The sequence below is a fragment of the Sciurus carolinensis genome, chromosome 12 (assembly GCF_902686445.1).
Source record: "Sciurus carolinensis chromosome 12, mSciCar1.2, whole genome shotgun sequence".
In the NCBI taxonomy this organism is placed as follows: domain Eukaryota; kingdom Metazoa; phylum Chordata; class Mammalia; order Rodentia; family Sciuridae; genus Sciurus; species Sciurus carolinensis.
In genome coordinates, this window is record NC_062224.1 from 94081735 (window position 1) to 94106180 (window position 24446).

The 24446-nt window shown below is 33.7% G+C and overlaps 1 protein-coding gene across 2 annotated transcripts in view; it reads right to left on the bottom strand.

Moving 5' to 3' along the window:
• Nucleotides 1-24446, bottom strand: part of Cdc73 (cell division cycle 73) — a 120228-nt gene that overhangs the window by 94631 nt on the left and 1151 nt on the right. For both annotated transcript variants that reach the window (XM_047520550.1, XM_047520551.1), the window contains exons 2-6: nucleotides 22180-22285; nucleotides 19178-19247; nucleotides 12952-13014; nucleotides 12814-12866; nucleotides 9032-9120 (exon numbers count right to left, since the gene is read on the bottom strand). In XM_047520550.1, coding sequence (XP_047376506.1) covers nucleotides 9032-9120; nucleotides 12814-12866; nucleotides 12952-13014; nucleotides 19178-19247; nucleotides 22180-22285 — 381 coding nt within the window. The remainder of the gene's footprint in view (nucleotides 1-9031; nucleotides 9121-12813; nucleotides 12867-12951; nucleotides 13015-19177; nucleotides 19248-22179; nucleotides 22286-24446) is intronic.

Below are 24446 nucleotides of genomic sequence, written 5' to 3' on the forward strand. Positions count from 1 at the left end.
ATACAGTAGTAATATATAATATACTAATTTTATTTAGAGTAGATAATGAAGGTACTTTACAGCAGATGCAATTTGCATCAGGTATTTGACTCATTTTGTATAATATCACACAATGTTCCCCTAAAACCTAAAGCATACCAGAATACTTTTAAATAAATTCAAATATTTTTTCAAAACTACAATCAAGCCTGCATTAGACTTTCAGTTATTGGACTTTTACTTCTAGCCAAAATGAAGTCAAAGGAACAGGATTAATCTCTCCTACCTGGAAATTTTTCATGTCAAAATATATGAAACAATGGATTACTTATTACCAGACACTAGATACCAAGCCATAAAGGATAGTGATTCCCTGACAAATAACAAACAAACAAGGTAACCTCTACAGCAGCCTCTACTTACTGCCTTGAAAATTTCCAAACTAGAGTGTCTGAGAAAAGAGAACTGCACAAAAAGATCTCCTTAGGTATTCCAGCAAAGTACTGATTAGTACATGAGTACGAGGAAACCAACTAAACCTAGGCAAAAGAATCATCCCAGAGGTTTAGAGGGAAGAGTGCACACCCAAGGTTCACAAAAAAATGGAGTTCTCACCAACCAAAATGCAAAGTTCATGTTCACTGGTCATTAGGAAAAGAACTCAGTCTCAGTGGTAGATGCTCCTGCCTGGCAGGTGCAAAGGCCTACGTTGGATCCCTGGTACCCAGAAAAAGCAAAAACAAAGGAAGAGTACTCAGAACATTCTTGCCCCAGCAGTGGGTGGGAATAATTATCATAATTGACCATTGTTCAAATAACAAATCTTAAAACTAAAATCCATAGCAACAAACTGTTTCTAGGTGATTTAACTGTGTCACAAATCAAAGTTTAAGTAGATCTGGAGAAACACAAAACTACCCAGCACTCAACAAGGTAAAATACACAATATCTGGTTTCCAAAGATTTCAAGGCAGGCAAAGAAGGAAAATATGCAACAAAATGAAGAGAAATGCAATCGATAATTATTAGAACTATACTCCAGATGTTCAACAAGTTGTAGAGACCTAGAATTAAAAAGAGCAAAACAAAACTTTCAAAGATGAAAGTTATAAACAAATATTAAAAATATAATGCATAAGATTATGGAAAAAATATCACTGAACTTGAATACACAAAAATGAAAATTATCCAAAATAAATTTTTGAAAAGAATTCAGAAAAAACAGAAATAAAGAATCAAAAGCAGAGAAAAGGAAAGAAAAAGAATAAGTGAGCTCTTAGATGACATCAAGTGGCATTTAAGCAACTTGACTCCAAAAAGAGGAAATCAGGAAAAAAAAAAAATTCAAAGAAACAAGGCTCCAATCGGAGCTGGGGATATAGCTCAGTTGGGTAGAGTGCCTGCCTCACATGCACAGGGTGCTGGGTTCAATCCCCAGTAACAGTAAAAAAAAAAAAAAAAAAAAAGGCTCCAAAATTTTTCAAATTTAATAAAAAGAATAAACCCAAAAGTTTTTCCAAGAAACTTAAGAGACTGCAAGCACAAGAAACAAAGTTCCTCCAAAACTATGCCATAATTAAATAGCTCAAAGCCAGCAACAGAAATTTTAAAGTAGCCAGAAGAAATAATACATATTTCATAAAAGAAAAAAAAATTTGTTTTAAATGACAATATACATAAGTGAGATGGTAAACATATTCCTCCAGTCTAGCCTACAATGAAATCAGACTTGGCTAACACTGTAACTGCAGCTTTGTAAGGCTGAAGCACAGAAATTACCCAAGTCATGCCAAAATTCCTGATCCAGTGCTACTGTTGGATAATAAATGTTTTTTTTTTTTTAAAGAGATAATATAATGATGTTTATCCCCAGAATGTAGACTTTCAAAAAATTAAAGAACCTGTTTTAACAAAGGAGAAAAATCCTATGATCATTTCAATATAATCAGAGAAAGCAATTAGTAATGTTCAACATTTGATTTCTGATGGGGAAAAAAAAAAACCTCTCAACAAACTAAAAATAGAAAAAATTTCCTCAATCTGACAAAGAGAATCTATAAAAAAAACTTGGCAGGATAGGCAGAATTAATATTGTCAAAAAGGCCATATTAACAAAAGAGTTATATTATACAGATTCAATGCAATTCTTATAAAAATCCCAATGACATTCTTCATAGAACTAGAAAAAGCGATCATGAAATTCATTTGGAAAAATGAGAGACCCAGAATAGCCAAGGCAATCCTTAGCAAGAAGAATGAAGCAGGAAAGCATCACAATACCAGACCTTAAACCATGCTACAGATCAACAATAACAACAACATGATATTGGCACCAAAACAGATGTACACCAACCGTACAAAACAGAAAACAGTGAGAGACAAACCCACATAAATATGGTTATCTCATTCTAAACAAAGGTGCCAAAAACATTCATTGGAGAAAAGATAGCCTTCTCAACAAATGAAGCTGGGAAAACTGGAAATCCATATGAAACAAAAGGAAATTAAACCTCTATCACTCAACTTACACAAACATCAATTCAAAGTGGATCCAAGACTAAGGCACTAGAACAGAGACCCTGAGCCTAAAATAAGAAAAAGCAGGCCCAAATCTTCATCATGTCAGCTTAGGACTTGACTTCCTGTTGACTGCTAAATTGCAAGAAGTAAAATTAAGAATCAATAAATGGGATGGATTCAAACTAAAAAGCTGCTTCTCAGCAAAGGAAACAATTGATAACGTGAAAAGAGAGCCTACAGATTCAGAGAGAATCTTTACCACAAGCACCTCAGATGGAGCATTAATCTCCAGGATACATAAGGAACTCAAAAAACTTTGGTGCTGGGGATCGAACCCAGGGCCCTGTGCTTGCAAGGCAAGCACTTACCAACTGAGCTATCTCCCCAGTCCTCAAAAAACTTTTAACACCAAAAAAAAAAACAAATAATCCAATCAATAAATGGATTAAGGAACTGAACAGACACTTCACAGCAGAAATACAATCTATCAACAAACCCATGAAAAAATGTTCTTCATCTCTTGCACTTAGAGCAATACAAATCAAAACTACTCTTAAGATTTCATCTCACTCCAGACAGAATGGCAATTATTAAGAATACAAGCAATAACAAGCGTTGGTGAGGATGTGGGGGAAAAGGTACACTCATATGTTGTTGGTGGGACTGCAGATTGGTGCAACCACTCTGGAAAGCAGTATGGAGATTCCTCAGAAAACTTAGAATGGAATCACCATTTGAAACAGCTATCCCATTCCTCAGTTTATACCCAAAAGACTTAAAATCAGCATGCTACAGTGACGCAGTCACATCAATGTTCATAGCAGCTCAATTCACAATAGCTAAACTATGGAACCAACCGAGATGCCCTTCAACAGACAAATGAATAAAGAAAATGTGGTACACGTACACAATGGAATATTACTCAGCCTTAAAGAAGAATGAAATTAAGGCACTTTCAGGTAAAGAGATGGAGCTGGAAAACATCATGCTAAGTGAAATAAGCCAATCCCCAAAACCCAAAGGCTTAATGTTTTCTTTGATAAGTTGAAGCTGATTCATAGTTGGGGGCAGGAAGTGGGGGGTGCGGGGGCTGAGGATGGGTAGTGAAGAATGAAGGAACTTTGGATTGTGAGGAGGGGAAGTAAAGGGAGGGGTGGGGTGGTGGGGATGGGAAGGACAGTAGAATCAGACAGACATTATTACCCTATATACAGGTATGATTATACTACTGGTATGACTCAGCACCATGTACAGCTAAAGGAATGAGAAGTAATGCTCCATTTGTGTAGAATATGTCAAAATGCATTCTATTGTCATGTATAACCAATTAGAACAAAAAAAAATAATTTTTTAAATCATAAAGAAAATGTAATCATATACTTATGATCTTCATTTGTCTTTGGGTTAAGGACATGTATCACCTACATGCACCTATACTACTGTCTAAGTAATAAAGAGTTTGATAATTGTGCTCATTACCTTTGAGAATATAATAATATAGTGGAATGTAAAAGAAAAAAAAAATTGCCAGGCACAGTGGCGCACACCTGTAATCCCAGCAGCCTGGGAGGCTGAGGCATGAGGACCGTGGGTCCAAAGGCGGCCTCAGCAAAAGCGAGGCACTAAGCAACTAAATGAGACCCTTTCTGTAAATAAAATACAAAATAGGGCTGGGGATGTGGCTCAGCGGCCGAGTTCAATCCCCAATACCCATCCCCACCCCCCAAAAATTTAAGCTGTCATCATGCTTAATGGTCAAAGACTGAATATTTTTCCCTTAGACAAAAAACAAGAAATGTCTAATGTCTCTGTTTCTGTTCAATATAAGAAAGTCTAGCCTGTACAATATAGCAAGAAACAAAGGCAACCAGTTTAGGATTAAAGATGTTATATATGTATTGTAAACATGATTATATAGAAAATTCAATGAAAGCTAAAAATATAAGAACTAAGCAGTGAGTTTTATAATGGTCACAGGACATGAGTAATACATAAAAATTATCTGTTTCTATGCTCACAATAGTTAATCAAAACCTGACATTAAAAAATATCACTAACAAAAGTATTAAAATATGAAATATTTATAAATAAACATGGCAAAAAGGCATGTAATGCTTGTAAGCTGAAATTATAAAACACTGCTGTAAGAAATTAAAGAACTAAGTATGTCTTCATTAATTAGTGGAGAAATATACCTTTTAATTGGTCAGAAGACTCAATATTTTTATTTTTTTATTTATTTATTTTGCGGTGCTGGGGATTGAACCCAGGGCCTTGTGCTCGCAAGGCAAGCACTCTACCAACTGAGCTATCTCCCCAGCCCTAAGACTCAATATTTTTAATATCTGACTCCCTCAAATTGGTTTATAAATTCAATTCGTTGCCATCAAAATTTAAGCAGGCTTTCTTGAAGAAACTGACAAGTTAATTCCAAAATTCACATGAAAATACAAAAAACTTAAATTGCAAAAATATCCTGGAAACAGAAGAATAAACGTGGAGTGCTAATACTAACTAAATTCAAGACTTACAGAGATACAATAATTAGAACAGTGTGGTACTGGCAAAAAGACAAATCAACAGCAAAGAAGAGATCCAGAAATAAACCTAAACATACAGAGACAGCTAATACTTTACACAGTTACAAAAGCAATTCAGCAGAGACTCGGTGGTGCTGAAACAATTATCCATATTCACAAGATTAAACTTCAGCCCCATCTCATAAAAAATTAATGAACTTAGATTAAAACCACATACCAAAAAAAAAAAACTATTAACTGCAAGTAGATTAAAGACTTCAATATAAATCCTAAAATAGTAAGGTTTATTCAAGAAATGTGAAGACAATTTTGTTTAAGCAAAGATTTTTAGATACGACACCAAAAGCACAATTTACAAAAAGATAACACTAATAATTAGGTTTCATAAAAATTAATATTTTCTGTTCTTCAAAGGGCAGTGAGAAAATGAAGACAAAGTCAAAGAAAGGAAAATATCTGCAAAGCACAGGTCTTTTAAAAAATGAACTTGCCAGCATGGTGGCACATACCTATGATCGGGAGTCTGAGGGAGGACAATCATGATTACAAAACCAAGGCAGGCATGATGGCAAATGCCTATAATCCCAGAGGCTCAGGAGGCTGAGGCAGGAGGATCCTGATTTCAAAGCCACTCTAAGCAACTTAGCAAGGCCCTAAGCAACTCAGGGACACTCTGTCTCTAAATAAAATATAAAAATGGGATGGGGATGTAGCTCAAGGGGGTAAATGCCCCTGGGTTTAATCCCCGGTACCAAAAAATACAAGAGTTCAAAGTCAGCCTCAGAAATTTAGCAAGGCCCTAAGCAATTTAGCAAGGCCCTGTCTCAAACTAAAAAGGGCTGTTGACCTGGCTCAGTGGGTAAGCACCCCTGGGGTTCAATCCCCTGCATCAAAAACAGATATATCTAAAATGTGTAACAAATTTTCAAAACTCATGAAGAAATCGTACAACCTATAAAAAATAGGGGAAAAGTTGAAGACATTTCACCAAAGAAAAGAAGGTATATTAAGACTATGAAAAGATGCTTCTTACAACATCATCAATCATGAGAAAAATGCAAAATTAAATCATACTGATAAACCCATTACACCTATCAGATTGCTAAAACTATACAATCTGATCATACAAAGGAGTTGGCAAGAATGTGGAAAAACTCTTATACACTGCTGATCTAAGTAAAATGGTATAACCACTTTGAAAAAGAGTTAAGCAGTTTCTTAGAAAGTTAAGTTCAGGGACTGGAATTGGGGCTAAGTGGTGGAGTGCTTCCTAGCATGTGTGAGATGCTGAGTTTGATCCTTGGCACTACATAAAAAATAATTAATTAATTAATTTTTTAAAAGAAGTTAATCTACACTACCATATGCTCCCACCATTCCTCTCTTAGGTACTTATCCAAAAGAAGTGGAAGCATATGTCCACATAAAACCTTGTACACAAATGCTCATAGCAACTTCAGTTATGATAATCAAAAAATGACCAACAGTGAAATGTCTATCAACAGGTGACTGGAAAGCAAATGTGGTACTTACATACAATGGAAGAATACTCAAATAAAAAGAAATGATGAATCTCAAAACAATTATGCTAAGTGAAAGATACAAAAAAGAACTACAGCACAATTCCACTTACATATGATTCTAGAAAAAAACAAATTCATCTATAGTAACAGCAGGTCACTGGTTGCCTATAAAGAGGATGCAGAAACAGGTGTTAAGTGAAGGTACAAAGGTAGACAAGAAATTTAAGGGGGTGATGTTATGTTCATTTCTGATAAATGATAAGATGTTCCACAGATGTAAACATACATGAAAACTTATCTCTAAATACACAAAATTTACTGTATGTCACCTATAACACGACTAAGTTTTTAACAATCTACAATGGGGCAGGGGGTGTAGCTCAGTGGTATAGTGCTTCCCTGGCATACACAAAGGACTGGGATCTACCTCACCATCAACAATCAAAAAAAAAAAAATTCCTGCACTGAATTTTTAAGAATCATACCGTGCCAAGGAAAACATTATGAAGCAATTCTAAATATTATATTAAAAATCAGATGTTAAGCAAAATAAGCCAAATTCAGAAGGCAAGGATCATATATTTTCTCTCTTACAAGGAAGCAAGAGAGGAAAAAGGAAAACAAAGATGGGGGCAGGGTGTGCAAATCTTGTGAAAATCGGAATAGAGGAAAGAGACCAAGAATGGGAGAAGGCAAGGGGTCCAGGAATGCTAGATACTGGCCAAATCATATTGTTATTCTATGTGCATGTATGAATATGTAACAACAAATGCCACATTGTATACAACTATAATGAACCACTTTAAAAAAAAGTGGCAAAAATAAATGAATAAAAATAAATCAGGTGTCTGCAAGTGAGGGCCACAGGCCAAATCCAGACATGCCCATGCTTTTATGTGTCATCTCTGGCTGCCTTCCCTACCACAAAGAGAGTTAAGTAGTTGCAAAAGAAACAATATTACCTACAAAATCAAATTATCTAACACATTTGTTCTTCAGTATCCCAAGGGATAGTTGCTGGACTTCCTGAAGATACCAAAATTCAAAGATGCTGAAGTTTCCTTTATAAAATGGTATAATATCTGCATATGATCTACTCACATTCTCCCATGCACTTTAAATCATCTCTACAATAGTAAAACCTGATAAAATACAAATACTATGTTAAAAGTTGTTACACTGGCCTGGAGTAGTTGGAAGGCTGAGGGTGGAGGATTTCAAGTTCTGAGGCCAACCTGGGCAACTTAGTGAAACCCTGTTTTGAAAACTAAAAAGGGCTGTGAATGTAGTTTAGTGGTAAAGCACCTCTTGGTTCAATCCCTAGTACTGCAAAAAAGTTGTTGGCGACTATATTGTTTAGAAAAAAGGCAGTAAGAGCACTGGTGATGTAGATCAGTGGTAAGGCACTTGCCTAATCTATGAGAGGGCCTGGGTTCAATTTCCAGTACTGGGGGTGGGGAGAGGAGGGGGGGGGGGAGACAAGAAAAAAAATCTGTACATATTCAGTACAAACACAATTTCTCCCCAAATACTTTTGATCTACAGTTGGTGGAATCCACGGATGCAGAAACCAGTGTTAGAGAGCCAACTATATGCAGCACTTTCAGGAACAGGTTGCTGATCTCTGCTACAAATCAAGAAATTATATTATAAAATTAATGGAATGGCAGGCACAACAGCACACACTGGCACATGCCTGTAATCCCAGCAACTTGGAGGCTGAAGCAGGAGGATTGCCAAGTTCAAAACTAGCTTCAGCAACTTAGTGAGACCCTATCTCAAAATAAAAATAAATAGGGGTAAGGATGTCATTCAGTGGTTAAGCTTCCCTGAGTTCAATCCCTGGAACCAAAAAATAATTTAAAAAAAATAAAATAAATGGCATAAATAAGAAATTATTGGGGGGGGGAGACAAATGTGGTAAAAGAATAATGAAGGCTTTCTAGAAAGCAAAATAAGCATATGGTTTCCAACCCATCCTATCATAAAACATGCCCACACGTATGTATAGTCAGTCTTTAGAAGCAATGAACATGTAACTTCAACCAAGATCAGATTGAAAATATTAAAAAATGAAAACTATGTACCAAACATGTACATACTTCTTTTCCTGTTATTACTCCAAAACAGTGTTGTACAACTACTGTATGCCATTTCCATTATACTGGGCATTACAAGTAATCTAGAGATGATTTAAAGTATATGCCAAAGTTATTTATAAATAACATGCCATTTTATATAAAGGACTTGAGCATCTGTAGATATTGGTATAAGAAGTGAGAGGGTGCTCCTGGAACTAATCCCCTATGGATTTTGAGGGAAACCTCTATTCTTTTAAACTCAGGGGATCAGAGGCATATAATGAATGAGAGAGGTAAATATAAATGTGGGAAGCATTTTAATATCCCCCTTTCTATGTATATTTACATATACCTAAACTCCATACTTTGTACTAAAAAAAATTCTTACCTGATTTGTTCAGTCTGTACAATCCCTTCCTTATGACCCTCCAAACGAGCAGCCAATCTCTCTTTATCAAGGCGCACACATTCTTCATCCTAGAAATAATCACTGGTTAGTAAACATTATCAATTTTTATTTTAAAAAAGATTTTTTTTTTTTTGCAGTGCTAGGAATTGAATACAGGACTTTGAGCTTACTAAGCATGCACTCCACCACTCAACTTTCATTTACATTTCAGAAAGAAAAATCAATGCTCATAATTTTTCTTACAAAATCCTCAGCTGCACAGTTCCAGGTATTACTGACTTTGCTAACTCTCATCAACTTTAAGGCTACTTTTAGTTACACAAATAGAATCACAAAAAAGTATATGCTGGATCATTTAAGATTAGAAATAACTACAAATGTTCCTCAACTTACAAAGGGGGTTACATTCTGATAACTCCATAATAAACTAAAAATAACACACAGACCACAAATGCATTTATTTTTTTTTCCACAAATGCATTTAAAATACTGAACTTAACATCATAGTTTAATATAACTTACTTAAATGTACTCAGAATACATACTCTCACCTACAGTTGGGCAAAATTATCTAACACAAAAACCAACTTTGTTATTAAGTGTTGGTCAGCAATTACAATTACTTGAGTGCTGTGCTGAAAGAGGAATACTTTCAAGTCAAGATGTATGTGTCACTTCTGAACAATTAAAGAAGCCAAAAATTTGTCTAGGATCATCTGTAAAAGCTTACCAAAAAACTTGCTTAGTCATTTACTTCTATGATTAAATGTTCTCACAATATGTCATTACTACTTTTATTCAGAAAGAAATCATACAACAAATGATCCTTAACTGAGGAAACTTATAACTAAACTTTATGGGAAACCTTCATCAGAGTCAAGAATTTCATTTTGGATCTAGATTTTTTTTTTTCATCTGTTGCCACAAGTCTCAAATCCAACAACACAAATCAAAACAGTAGAAGTACAACTTTAATCGTTTTCAAAGCAAGTTCCTCAGAACTTTAGAGGTTTCTTACAAAGTGCCCCCAGGTGACTTCAAGATCTTGACTAACATTCAATTTTGGTAGCTCAACTTTTCTTTCTTCTTTTTTGGTACAAGGGATTAAATCCAGGTGCTCACAATCACTGAGTCACATCCCAGTTCTTTTATATATTTTATTTAGAAACATCACCTCAGTGAGTTGCTTAGGGCCTGGTTAAGTCTCTGAGGTTGGCTTTGAACTCATGATCCTCCTGCCTCAGTCTCCTGAGCCACTGAGATTACAGGTGTGAACCACCGCACCCAGCTAGTTGGTAGCTCAACTTTATATTACTTCTATCATTTATTTATGTTAGGATGTCAGGTAAACTTCAGTTTGAAAAATATGTGACTACTTAAAAACAAGACAAAAATCAATAATTCTAATCTAGTCCAATGCCTATATGCAACAAATAAACCAAGGATCGGAACTGATGTCCAATGTCTAATGAATATGAAACTGTACTGAAAAAAAAGCACTAGCTTCCTCAACAGATTCAAAAATACAGGAAGCTCCAATTCTTGCACTAATAGTAATCTATCACTTAAAAATCTTCAAATGGACATGTCAGTTGAAATGAATGGGAGGCTATTTTGGCAAAAGGGTTATATTTTTCAAATTTGTAATAAAGGTATCTAACCCTTAATAGTCAAGTTCCTTAAGGAACCCTTCCCTCAAGGTTTCTTTTTCCTGGTATAATGCAATATACATGTACAAAACTAAAACTAAAAACTGCTTAGGTAGTATAAGTTTATATAATACTATATAACTCTATAAATGATCTGGAAAGAATTTTATACTATCTTCCATTGATTTACTAAGCTACTGATATCCTAACAATTTAGCATTTCCAACATGTTGCATTTTTTCAGACAATTAAATTGTGATGTTCAGACTTTTCTGAACCAATGGCATTCCTAACTACACTCACTTTGTCAACCATTGGTCACAATCTCCTCTCAAAGAAAGAAAATTGAGGAAATTTTCAATTTTACTGCCACAAAATTTGTACCTAGGCTAACAGGATGCCTAAGATCCAGACTGCCTTGGCTGGAGCCTCACACATGTAAAGAAAGTACCGCAAACTAATAAGAGTGAGGTGAGGATTATATGAATTAATATACATGAAGTATTGAGACTGTTCCCTAGCACACAGCAATAATAATAAATCAGTTGTCATTACTGTCATTATGTGAAAAACATTGGCTCTGTGTCTCAGATTATATGTAAATAAAATTACATTATTTTAGCATCAATTTTGTCACTGGTTGCACTATATGTAACTTACCAACCAACCCTGTCCCTTCAAGTTACCTTTCCTATCTTTGTGGATGCTTTACTGTTCATACAGCAGACAAAAAGTATATACATATTAATTGATTATGATAAAATAAGTCTAAAATAAGATTTATGGTTTCTAGCAATGTTAGTTAATAACACTGATGAAAACCGTGTTATTTTCTTCATTGTTAGTTGATAGATGATCGGTTTAATCATTTGTCAGATTAAGCATGTCTCTAGAGTATTAACTGCCATTTTCAGGGGGTTTATATGTAACTAATATGGGACTTGTTAAAAATTAACATAAATAAAGAGCATAATCATATAATTAAAATTCCTAAGGTTAACAATACTATGCAGTATACTAGGTAAATCAACTAATTTTCTTTACAAAGATAACTGCATTTTTTTAATTGGCAAAAACTGTATATTACGAATAGTATTATGTTTTGAAATACATATACATTGTGGCATGGCAATTGAGCTTAATAATTAACACTTGCATTATTTCACACACTTATCATTGAAATGAAAACACTAAAATCTTACTCTCAGCAGTTTTCAAAGAAAAATCACTCGGCAATTTTCACAGTACAATACACTTATTAACTATAGTCACCACGTTATGCAGTAGATCTATAAAGGTAACTATTTCTTTTTTTTTAAGTATTTATTTTATTTTTTAACACTTTTGATTTTTAAAAAATATTTAAACAATTTTTAAGTTTTTCATTTTCTATGTCGTGCTGAGGATCAAACTCAGGGACTCATGCATGCCAGGCAAGCACTCTATCACTGAGTTACAGCCCCAGTCCCATAACCATACTTCTTACGTGGCTTCTGATTCATGTAAACTATCCTTACTAACCAATATTAATATTCTATTTGCTAGCTAAAGTGGTACAAGAAATCTGGAACCCATTAAGTCAGTATTTTAATGAAGTAACTATAGTAAGCACTTCACGGCTTGAAAGAGTAAAGCAAATCCCCATACCTAACCTTATTCTAGGAGTAGGCAACTAGGATCCAAAGGCCAATTCTGGCCTACCACTATTTCACAAAAAGTTTACTGAAACACAGACATATCTGTTCATTTATGTATTGTCTGACTGCTCTCACACTACAACAAAAGAGTGGAGTGGGTACAACAAAGACTATATGGGCCAGAAAAACTAAAATATTTACTACCAGGCCTTTCATACAGAGTTTTCTGATCTCTATCTAATCCATATTTTTATAAATAAAGATATAAAAGCAGATAAAATGAATTGTCCATTATAAAGCTGGTATGTGAAAGCCAACACTACAATTCAAACTACTTATTAATCAACTTCTTTTTTTACCACGAAAAAATTTTCCAGAAAGAGAAAATATCTAAGATTACTACAAACAATTCCTGTTAGCACACAATCTCAATTTCAGTAACAATATGAATGATTTTTAACATAAATTCTATTACCTCAATTCTTGGTTTCTTTGCTTCTGCTAAAACTTCATCTGCAGCTCGTTTGACTTTAAGAAAAAGAGAAGTAAATAAATGTATAGTTTTGGGATGGGTTAGTGAAAGTTCCAAATAAAAAGATGTAATAAGGCATACCTTGAGTGGATCGCTGAAGACCTATTTCGAGAGGGGCACTTCTGTCTATACTTGCTGATGTTGCTGAAAAGTTAAGATTCATATAAACAGATCAATATTTAAACACATATTGGATTTTATTAAAAGTAAAATTCTCTTGGGCTGGGGATTTAGCTCAGTTGGTAGAGTGCTTGCCTTGCAAACACGAGGCCCTGGGTTCAATCCTCAGTACCACAAAAAAAAAAAACAGTAAAATTCTCAAGCTTTGTTATAGTTTGTATTTCTGTGTGGGAACTTAGGCAAGAAGAAAGTAAATTTTAAAGCATCACTGTAAAAGTATTTTATTAAAAAAATTAATCTACATTAGAAAGTTTATAAGGACAAACTAATTTTAATAATTTAGCTTACAAATTACTGAGATGCTATGACTAAAATTAACTGTTTGCCTCAAAGCCTTTACTCCAGAATCACAACACAGTATATTAAAACATTTACCTAAACATAAATATGAACATACATATATGAGGGTAAGTTTTTAAAGTTAATGTTCACATTAAGTATGAAATCTTTAGTTCTTTACAATTGATAGAAAACTCTCAATTGTCTTTTGAATTATTTTTAATGACTCAAAGTAACGGAACCATAAAAAAGAGGTGTAGGGTTGGGGCTGGGGCTCAGTGGTGGAAAGCTTGCCTAACATGTGTGAGGCACTGGGTTTGATTCTCCTCAAGGCATACACAAAAATAAGCAAAAAAAAATAAAGGCATGCTGTCCATCTACAACTAAAAAAAAATTTTTTTAAAGGGGGTGTATACCTGTCCCCTTAACCTAGTTTCCACCACCCTATGTGACCACTGGTTGGTTACATAGTTTCTTTCTGTAGATATACGAAATACAAAACAATACTTTTATTTTTACCTTTTATTGACACAGTAGTCTGAATACTGCTTTTCTGTTTACATAACAGTATTCTCACTTACATTCCTCCATATCAGTATATGAAGCATTTCCTTTACTTTACAACTATGGTATATGCTATTGTATGGATTACAATTTATTTAACTAGCTCCCTGCAGATGAGCAGTTCTAACAGTCTTCTGTCATTACCAACAATGGTACAATGCAACTTTATATATATGCCTCTTCATACATTTTCAAGTATGCCTCCATAATAAAGTTCCAGACAGGATTTCTAAGTCAATTTTGTGAAGACAGATTACCAACAATGTCTTCAATAAGGGTTGTAACAACTGAGACTATAACCAACAATACAAAATGTTTCCTCATAATCTTGCTAGAGCATATTATTAAACTGTTAGGTTAAAAAAAATGCTATCTTTGTTCAACATTTCTAGCAATTAGAGAAATGCAAATCAAAACTACTCTAAGATTTCTTCTCACTCCAGTCAGAAAGGCAATTATCAAGAATACAAGCAATAACAAGTGTTGGCGAGGAGGTAGGAAAAAAGGTACATTCATACACTGCTGGCAGGACTGCGAATTGGCATACCACTCTGGAAAGTAGTATGGAGATTTCTCAGAAAACGTGGAATGGTCCCAGCTATCCCACTCCTTGGTTTATACTCAAGGACTTAAAATTAGCATATTACTATGACACAGCCACATCGCATTTACAGCAGCTCAACTCACAATAGCTAAACTATGGAACCAACCTAGGTGTCCTTCAACAGATGAGTGGAAAAAGATAATGTGGTATTATTTTTACACAATGGAGTATTACTCAAAGAATGAAATTATGGCATTTGCCAGTAAATGGACAGAGCTACAGAATATCATGCTAAGTGAAATAAATCAATCCCAAAAAAACATAGGCCAAATGTTTTCTCTTAATATGTAGATGCTAATTCACAATAAGGAGGGGAAGAATAGAGGTACTTTAGACTAGGCAGAGGGGAGTGAAGGGAGGGGAGGGGTAGAGGAGAAGGACACTAGAATGAATCAGACATTAATACCCTTGTATATATATGACTACATGACAGGTGTGTTACTATATTGTGTACAACCAAAAGAATGAGAAGTTACACTCAATTTATGTATATGTCAAAATGCATTCTGTCATGTATATTTAAACAAAAATGTTTAAAATGCCATCTTTGAATAAAGTTTATAACTGATTTTGAATAAAATCAGCATATTTTCTTTGGATTTGATCATCTTTTCTGTAAATTGTATGACCATAATTCATGGTTTTTAGTTTCTTTTGGTATATATTTTCAGAACCACATATTAGTTGAGACTGGCTTTTTTCCTGTGATAAGAGTTGAAATATTTTTTACCAGATGTCAAGTCTTTTATTAAAATATACAACATAATACCTTTATCAAACTATTAACTGAATAATCCCACTTTTTCCCCAGTGATCTGACATGCCTATTTCTGCACCTTAAATTAACATATGCACTTCCAGTCTAATAGATTAAAAAACTGTTTATTAAACTCTCTCTCTCAGTTCTTAAAATTATTAGGGATTTGTTAAAAGTTCCAAACTTTAGAATGGCTAATCTTTTTCTCTTGCTTTTCTACTATTTTCTAGTACACTTACTTCAAATTGTAAAATCACCTTGTCTAGTTCTATCCCCCTTTAAGAAAAACTGTCTGGACTGTTACAGAGATCATAGTAAAAATATATACATAAAATTTAAGAGCTAATGTCTTTTATTATGTCATGTCTAAGAACATGGTGTTAACATTTGTTCAACTTTTTCATTTAATGGTTAAATAAACAGTTTTTGCAAATTAGCAGAACAATAGACCTGATGACCAAATTTATTTGCCCTAAAGATATCGCAGGAAATGACTTGGATAAATAAATGCCAACTCCTTTCAGATTTTAAAAAGAAACACCATTTGCTCTAAAGTACTACCCTAAAAATTGCCTATTTACCAGGCTCACCTGAGATGCTTTTTTAAGGCTAGAAAATCCTAGAGCCTATTCCAGATATTTTTCTAAAAGGGGGGAAAAAAACAAAACCTATTTTTCTCAAGTATACCACAGGATTCTCACATTTCAAAGTTAGGGGAACACTGTTCCAAATAATTAAATTTCCTTTAAATTTTTTTTTTTTTTTGTGGTGCTGGGATTGAACCCAGGGCCTTGTGCATGCGAGGCAGGCACTCTACCAACTGAGCTATATCCCCAGCCCTGCTTTAATTTTTTTAAAAAGAAAAAAATGAATAAAATGCTTCCCTTATCCTTACCAACTCCATTCCTTTGGAGGAGAACTGGGATTCCTTCCTCAACTCTAGAGTATCAATTTCCCTTACATGAGAGTAAACACGTTTAGGACAGGTATTCTGCATTTTTGCAGAGTACCCAGCATAATGCCTTTAAGAATAAGCATTCAATGACCTTAATTTGCTGAATTAAGGTAACACAGGAAAAAAATACTCCTCATGATGATCTCCCCATTATACACAAGACTACAGTAATCAATCTTACTCCTTAACACCATGTTTTAATATAATGATTAATCTGTACTCTGTAAGACAGCAAATTATTTCTTTTATTCAGTTAAGCACCTACTATGTAACTCCATTCTAAATGCTGGGAATTTAATAATAAGACAACTGTCTCTCTTAAGGTTTACCCTACAGTGGAATAGACAGAAAATATTTAAGTAAACAATAAATACATAATTTCAGGTAAATGTATAAGATTTGAAAAAAAATGAACCAGAATCATACTATACTCATCAGTTAGGATGGAAGTAACACTATTTTGTTGTAAAGAGAGTGGTCAGAGAAGTCTTCTCTCAGAGAACCTATGAACACAGCTTTGAATAAAACAGTAAGGAATTGAGACTTTTTACAATGGAGAGAAACAATTCAAGACAGAGAAAAGCAACCACAAAGGCTTTAAGATTAGAACAGAGAGAAAATTAGAACAAATAAAAATTAATTAAAAATTTTAAAAAGGAAAAAAAAAGAACAGATAGAAGACTAATGAGATTCCTGTGAGCAAAGGAAGACTGGTAAGAAGATGAGGTTACATAGATTTAGGTAGAAGCAAAATCATGGCAGCCAAGGTATGGAATATGAGCATTAATCTAAGTGTGATGGGAAGTCACAGATGGCCTTGAACAAGTAAGTGACACAATAAAGTTCTTAGGCTTTTTAAAAGCAGTCACTCTTAATTGCTAGGCACAGATTACCCTGTAAGAAAGAGTGAGGAACTGTGAGGAAGTTATACAATAGTGTAAAAAAGGATGGAACAGGATGGGAGAACAATTTTTTTTTAAAGTTGTCCTAAGTTTAAGGATAGAGAAAAAAAACTTTGCTGATAGAGTGAATGTGAGATGAGAGAGAAAGCAAAAGATTTCACCATAGTTTTGGGCTAATCAATTGCATAAACAGAGTACTATTACTCATTATCAAAATGGTAAGAACAAACTCACTGTTTTTGTTTCGTGTGAGGGTAGAAGGAAAGGAGCAAATTGGACATGCTTCTTTGGATGTTAAATTTCATATGCCCAACACACACACACACACAAAAAATTCAAATGTCTATTAAACATCTCAGGAAGATGATGACAGTGAGTTTATAAATTTGGAGCTCAAGAAGTCAACATGGGAGATAAATGCAGATGACCCCATCATGCTGCCTACATTTTAAAATCCACTTAGAAATCTGACTACTCCAAAACTTAATTATTAATAACCTGTTATTTACCAGAAGCCTTATCAATAACATAAACAATTGATTTACACATATTTTGTATATGTATTATATATGGTTTAAAAAAAACCCTCAAGATTCATGAGAAATCACTTTTTATTGCAATACACAATTTGCTGGAAAGGCAATCTGCTCACGAGGAGATGATTAGCATTACACTGTATTTTAAGGAGTTATTTACAACCCCTGAGCTATATCATTATAATAGCCATGAAATAGGTGGCTACAAAATTACTATATACTTCAGTTAATTTTATACAGTTAAGATTTAATACTGCATCTTCACATTTGCTTTTACTATTACTGGCACTATGTATGGTCTATAATTACCTGTGTAAGTCATGATAAATTTCAACTTTTTATAATAGACTTTATGTGTATTATATAAGTTTTGATAAATTTTAACTTTTTATAATGGACTTTGTGTGTATCTTAGGATAGGTAAATGATAAAATAGGCTGTTATCTACATATATTTTATGCATTCATGACATACCTTTTTTAAAACTCCTTTCAGTATTTCTAAGTTACATGGTTCATATGTGAGTTTACTCAAATTGTCACAAGTCTCCCCCAAAAAAGAAATCCACATATAAGTAAGTGGACCTGCAGAGATCAAACACATGTTGTTCAAGGGTCAACTGTATTTAAAGTTCATAAGAACGTAGAGGGTATTTAAATAATAAAACTGGAAGAGGTCACCTTAAGATTTAGGGTTAAAAGAAAAGTCAAGTCATAGAAAACTTCTAGATTTTAAGATCAAGCACAGAAATAACCAAAAATATAGGGAAAGGTGGAAAATGAGTAGGAAGAGAGTCAAAAGAACCTGGTGCCCTGGTGCTCCAAATGACAAATGAAGAAAAACTTTCAAACGTGGGAATGATGGGCGGGGGTTGTAGTGGTAATGTGCTCACCTAGCGCATGTGAGGCACTACACCACATAAAAATAAATAAGCAAAATAAAGGCACTGAATCCACCTTTGACTAAAAACTATTTTTTAAAAAAATGGGAATGGTTAATAGTAACAAATGTGCTGACAGGTCAAGAAAGTAAGTGGGCCCAAAGGATAGCATAAGTCTCAGTTGACCTGAGATTGATTTCAGTAGGACAGTAAGGGTGAAAGCCAGATAGGAGTGGCTTTCAAGATAAAGCAGCAGCAAAGAACTTTGCAAAGAATTTTGCAGTAATAGAGACAGCAGATAAAACTTGAAGTCCAAAAACCTCTTTTTTTTTAATGAGATATCTTACTCTATGTATTCTAAAAGGTAATGATGCAGAAAAAAGGAGAAAACTAATTGAGGCAAGACAGAAACAGTTATTTACAGAAGAAAAGTCTCTGAGAATGTGAAAAGAATCCACATACAATGAAGCGGGTGACTGGCCTTAGGAACAAAGACAGCTCAATCACTGTAACTAGAAAGAGGAGCGTATGGACAGAGCTAGGTTATTTATTTTAGAGGGAATATAAATTTTCTCTCTAATACTTCTTATTTCAGAGGGGGGAAGAGAAACCATTCTTACTTAAGAGTGAGCAATTTAAAATGTACTCACATGCTTCACCATTGAGATATCCAAGTAGATCTTTTCGGTCAGGTCTTCTAACCACAGGAATATTTTCAGTCTGAAGCCAAAATTTTAAATTAAATATTAAATAGATAACAACTATATGAAACCTGATAAGCTCATATAATCTCTAAATTTATTTCAACATATCTTGGTAACATTAAGATCACATTTGTAAAAAAATATGCTAAGCTGAAAGAACCTAAAATTCTTGAAGAATTTTTAAACATGTTTATTTTTAGTAATTTTATTTTGGAAATTCCAGCAAGATAAATTAAAGATAATTATTAGAAAGAAAACAGTAATTCTATCTCTTTTCAAAATATTAATTACAGTCTTTTTTTTTTCTCATGGCTTACTCTAGATATTTATTTTTTAATTGCATTCAGTATGTTTGCAAGTCAGATTAATACCTTTTAGTCTACTTTCTCACTTTATGCAGTATCTCAACAGTCTTTCTCTTCGCACACAAAAACCAGGCCTCTTCAAAATAGCATGAACTCTTTCAAATAAACTAAACAAAGCATTAAAACTAAATTTTGATAACTAACAACATGTTGTTTAGACATGAAAAAAAGTACAGGAGATTATATAGGAAAATGTATGGTGGTTTTTTACCTTCTACTTATTTCTTTTTATCCTTGAGTATGTATAAATTCTGTAAACGGGGGAAAAAGATTTAAAAATTGAATTGAAAAAAAATGTATCCATTTCAGAAAAATGGACAATTTTCCTTTACTAATCTACATTAAAAGAAGTGAGCGAACAAAACTGTGTATTTTAGGCAAGAGTAATATTTGGGCCATGAATTTAATTAATCATGTCACTACCACAACTGCTATATAATTTTTTTAATGTTAACAGTGTAAGAAAAAATGATTATATAGGTTTGAATCCTTTGTCACTGTAAATAAGCAATAAAAAGAAGTAAGAAGAACCCTCAGTATCACTGGCCAATTATCTCACAATGAATATATTTCACTATGCCAAACATTCTGCACTTACATCTTGATTACTTAGTTTAACTGTACTTAACTGCTTAAAAATTAATCTTTTTTTTTCCCCAAAAGGTCAGGCTAAATTTTCATTTCTGCTTATGACTATAGAAGTTTAAAAGTCCATGGGTTGTGTGTGTTTGTGTGTGTGTGTGTGAGGGTGTGTGTTTGCATGTTTTTTACCCAAACCAGTCATTATGAAATATTATAGTTTAAATATTTGAATTAATTTTCTTTAAATTACTATTTCTAAGTCTAATAATACACTTCACTGCTTAGTCACTATTCAATTACATACACATTACAGGCAACTAAAAGACATTAAGTCTACTCACACTAAAATAGGAGCAGTGGGTCAAAAATACCTATTTCAAGAATGGTCTCCTCTCAAGAAAGAACAAATAACACCAAGAAACTAGAAAAGGGGAGCCCCGGAACTTTAGAATTCTACACCTTTAATTTAACAAATATCTCAAGAAAAACGATATTGGAATCTTATGTGACCAAGGATCCTAAGGTCCACAGAAACAGTAACTATTAGTTATATACCAAAACAATTCTAAGAGAACATCATCTGTAAATCTAAACTGAGTACTTAAAACACCTTTATTATCCCAAAATAAATAGATATATGAAAGAAAAAACCACTCCAATTGCTACCTAATTCAATTTTTAAAGATGATATAAAATATCTTTACAGAGATGCCACTATTTTTCTCCACTATTTACCAAGTAGTTTCACTATCACTTATTTTTTAAATAAGTATTTGACACTAAATATGTATATCTCTCTCAGAAAAGCAGAGCCTATGTTTAATTCTTACAAAGTCCATCAAATGAAGTGATACTTTTTCAATTGCTTTAAGTAGCAAGTTATTATTTAAGACACCTTGAGTAAGACAGCAATCTCAAAAACTAGTTGGAAGGGAGGAAAGGTTTAGAAAAGTAAATTTTACACAGTTAAAATGCAAACTAGCAATAGTATTAGATAACTCAAAAAGTAGTTCTAGTGATGACAGACATGAAGATATTTGTGAAGTTTGAATAAAACCACTTAAGAACTGTAAGAAATAAAATAATATTTACAAACTAATACACTTAAAGTATGCGCTTGTAAGAAAGTTAAAACAATTATTTTAAGTAGGTATTTCATTATTTCAATATCTAAAAAAACACTACATTCAAATTCTACCAAAAAGGATCTGCGGCTTTCATTTTAAAAACAGTATCATCATTTGGGGGCATTTTATTTGGGTATTTATGGAAATTTGCAATGCTGTACAGTTATCATACCCAAGTAACTGGTCTATTTATTGATTGATTATAATAAACTGCATTCCTATAGATGAAAGAATGTCATCATCACAGCCTCTATTAAATCAGTTATTTTCAAATCGTTTCTAAAGACTTTTCTGAGTAACAGATTTTCAAACACTGAAAAAGCAAACAAAACTGAAAAGAAATGAGTTTATCAAGGGAATATGAAAATAACTGTTAAATTGATTAATTCTAAAATGATGTCTCTTAATACCAATTTTTATGACCAAAAATTTTTTTTCCCAAAAACATCAGGATTCCTCCTACAGCTTATAATTTTTATAAAAACATCTCTGTGCCTCTAAAAACGTCTACTGTAAAGAGAGTAAACTGAGATACATTATTACCCTATGTACATGTATGACTGCATGAACAGTGTGAACCTACATTGTGTACAACCACAGAAATGAAAAGCTATACCTCATTTGTGTATAAAGAATCAAAATGCAGTCTGTAAAAGTTAAAAATTGAAAAAAAATTCCTATTGTTATAACTTTACCTGTATTTTACACTTTAAAAAAGTCACATTTTATAAATTTCGTATTAATCATATAGTAGCCAAATTTTAATCCTCCAAGAAACTTTTATACATTTGTAATCCTTGAGGAAAATTATTCGTGCCAAACCATACCTATAAATAAAAGTAAAAAAACAAGTTTTAAAATAAACCCTACTTACAGCTGCACGACGGACATAAACAGGATGAGAAAGGTGCACATTATTAAGTAGAAATAAAATGGAATCCAAAGTGTAGTACTCTCTGGGTTGGCCTTCTTTTCCAGTCCTGAAATAATTAAGGCAAAATTTGTATTCACAATTTAAATTCAATTCTTTAGATTTAGGTATATGTATTCATTCACCTTTACCCACTTTGCCATCCAACAGTGTATTTAACATGGCTAACAAAAATATACATAAATGCCTAGCTCAGTGGCACACACCTGTAACCCCAGTGGCTCAGGAGGCTGACAAAGGAGGTTCACAAGTTCTAAGCCAGCCTCAGCAACTTAGTGAGGACCTAAGCAAATCAGGGAGACCCTATCTCTAAATAAAATATATAGAAGTGCTGGGGATGTGGCTCAATGGTTAAGGGCTTCTGGGTTTGATCTCCAGTGCCAAAAATAAAAAAATAAATAATTATCAGCTATAGAATGAAGAATCCTTAAGAGAGAACAATCAAACTGTAATAATACAGTCTAAAGGTGCAAATTCTCCAATGCTGTCACCTATGAATAAGCTGCCCTAGAAGATCACCAATTTATATCTGATCAAACCTAGGTGGGGCCATAGTTTGTGTGCAGTGCCTGGGACACTGGGGTTGTGTATTACTAGCTTAATGTTCAATCCCACCCTTTACCCTACTTAAAAAGTCATATAGCTCTGAAAGATTTTACAGCAAAGAAGCAGATCAAAATGCAAAGGGTGGGCTGGGGAGATAGCTCAGTTGGTAGAGTGCTTGCCTTGCAAGCACAAGGTCCTGGGTCCGATCCCCAGTACTGACACACACACAAAAAAAAAAAAAAAATGCAAAGGGTATGGAAGATAGAAAGAGATGGGTATATAATCCCACCTCTCACTATATCTACCCATCAAATAATTCAAATGTACTATTTGAATTCATTTGAATATGGCCCACTATAACCAGTCCCAAAAGAACTTTTCTACAATTTCTACATTAATGTATTTCAAACCACAGATCAATTATCAGTTACTGTACAAAGAAATTTACTACAACCAAGTTTTTTCTTATGAGAGAGGAAAAAATAACGCACTGCATGCAATAAGGGTATGTAATGTTTTATACACACATACATCTTTACAGCTGTACATACGTATATAGAAAAGAAAAATTTCTCAGTGATTCACTGTTAAAAAGTCTGAAATCTGTTTTAAGCATTCCTTTTTCACTGCCTTCAATGAACTGCTGTCAAACATGTTCTTTTTGCAACTCTTATGCCTTTAGGTATATAGTTCCATCATCCTAAAGGACTAATCCACCACTTTTTTTTTTTTTTCATTCAAAGAAGTTTGTTTTTTGTTTGGAAAGAGTACTAGGAATTGAACCCAGTGTTTTGTGCTTAATAGGCAAGCACTCTACCACTGAACTACATCCCCAGACCTCCCCTAACTCAGAATTCTTACGCATTCTGGGTGGAAATGGGGTGATGGGGATTGAACTCAGGGGCACTTTACCACTGAGATACATCACCAGTCTTTAAGACAGGATCTCAATAAACTGTCCAGACTTGCAATCCTCCTGCCTCAGCCTCCAGAGTAACTGGGATTTCAGGTGTGTGCTGCTGTGCCTGGGTTCTCACCCATTCTGTAAAGCTTATTCATTTGTTCATGCATTTATTCAAAAAAGTTCTGCAGGATGCAAATACGTCAAATACTTCTATGAAACCTTCCTTAAAATACCTGTAACTAGAAATAACTGTTTTCTTATGAGATAGGAAGCATTTCACAAGTTACCTATCTCTATCTCTTCTATTTGGATTAATTCTTTTGAGTCAGGAGCCAGGGTCTCAGCAGTTTTTCCATTTGTTGAATTAAACTGCCCTAAACCCTGAGTACTCATTATCAATTTTTTAAAAAATATATATCCATTAAAAATCCAATCAACAGCTGGGGTTGGAGCTCAGTGATAGCGCACTTGCCTACCATGTGTGAGGCCTCAGTAAATAAGCAAAATAAAGATATTGTGTCCATCTACAACTAAAAAATATTTTTTAAATAATCCATTGTATTGTTTATGCAATTTCTTTCAAAGGATAAAACACAAGAAACTCAATATAGCATTTAATCAGTATTTCACAAAGCTAATTAAATAAGGCTAAAAAAATACTAAAATTCCCAGTTCTTCATCGCCTTTTCATAAAGCTCATTCTACTCAAACAAAATGAATAGGAAAGTTATGGCCCAAGGGTCAAATTATCAAAATGAAG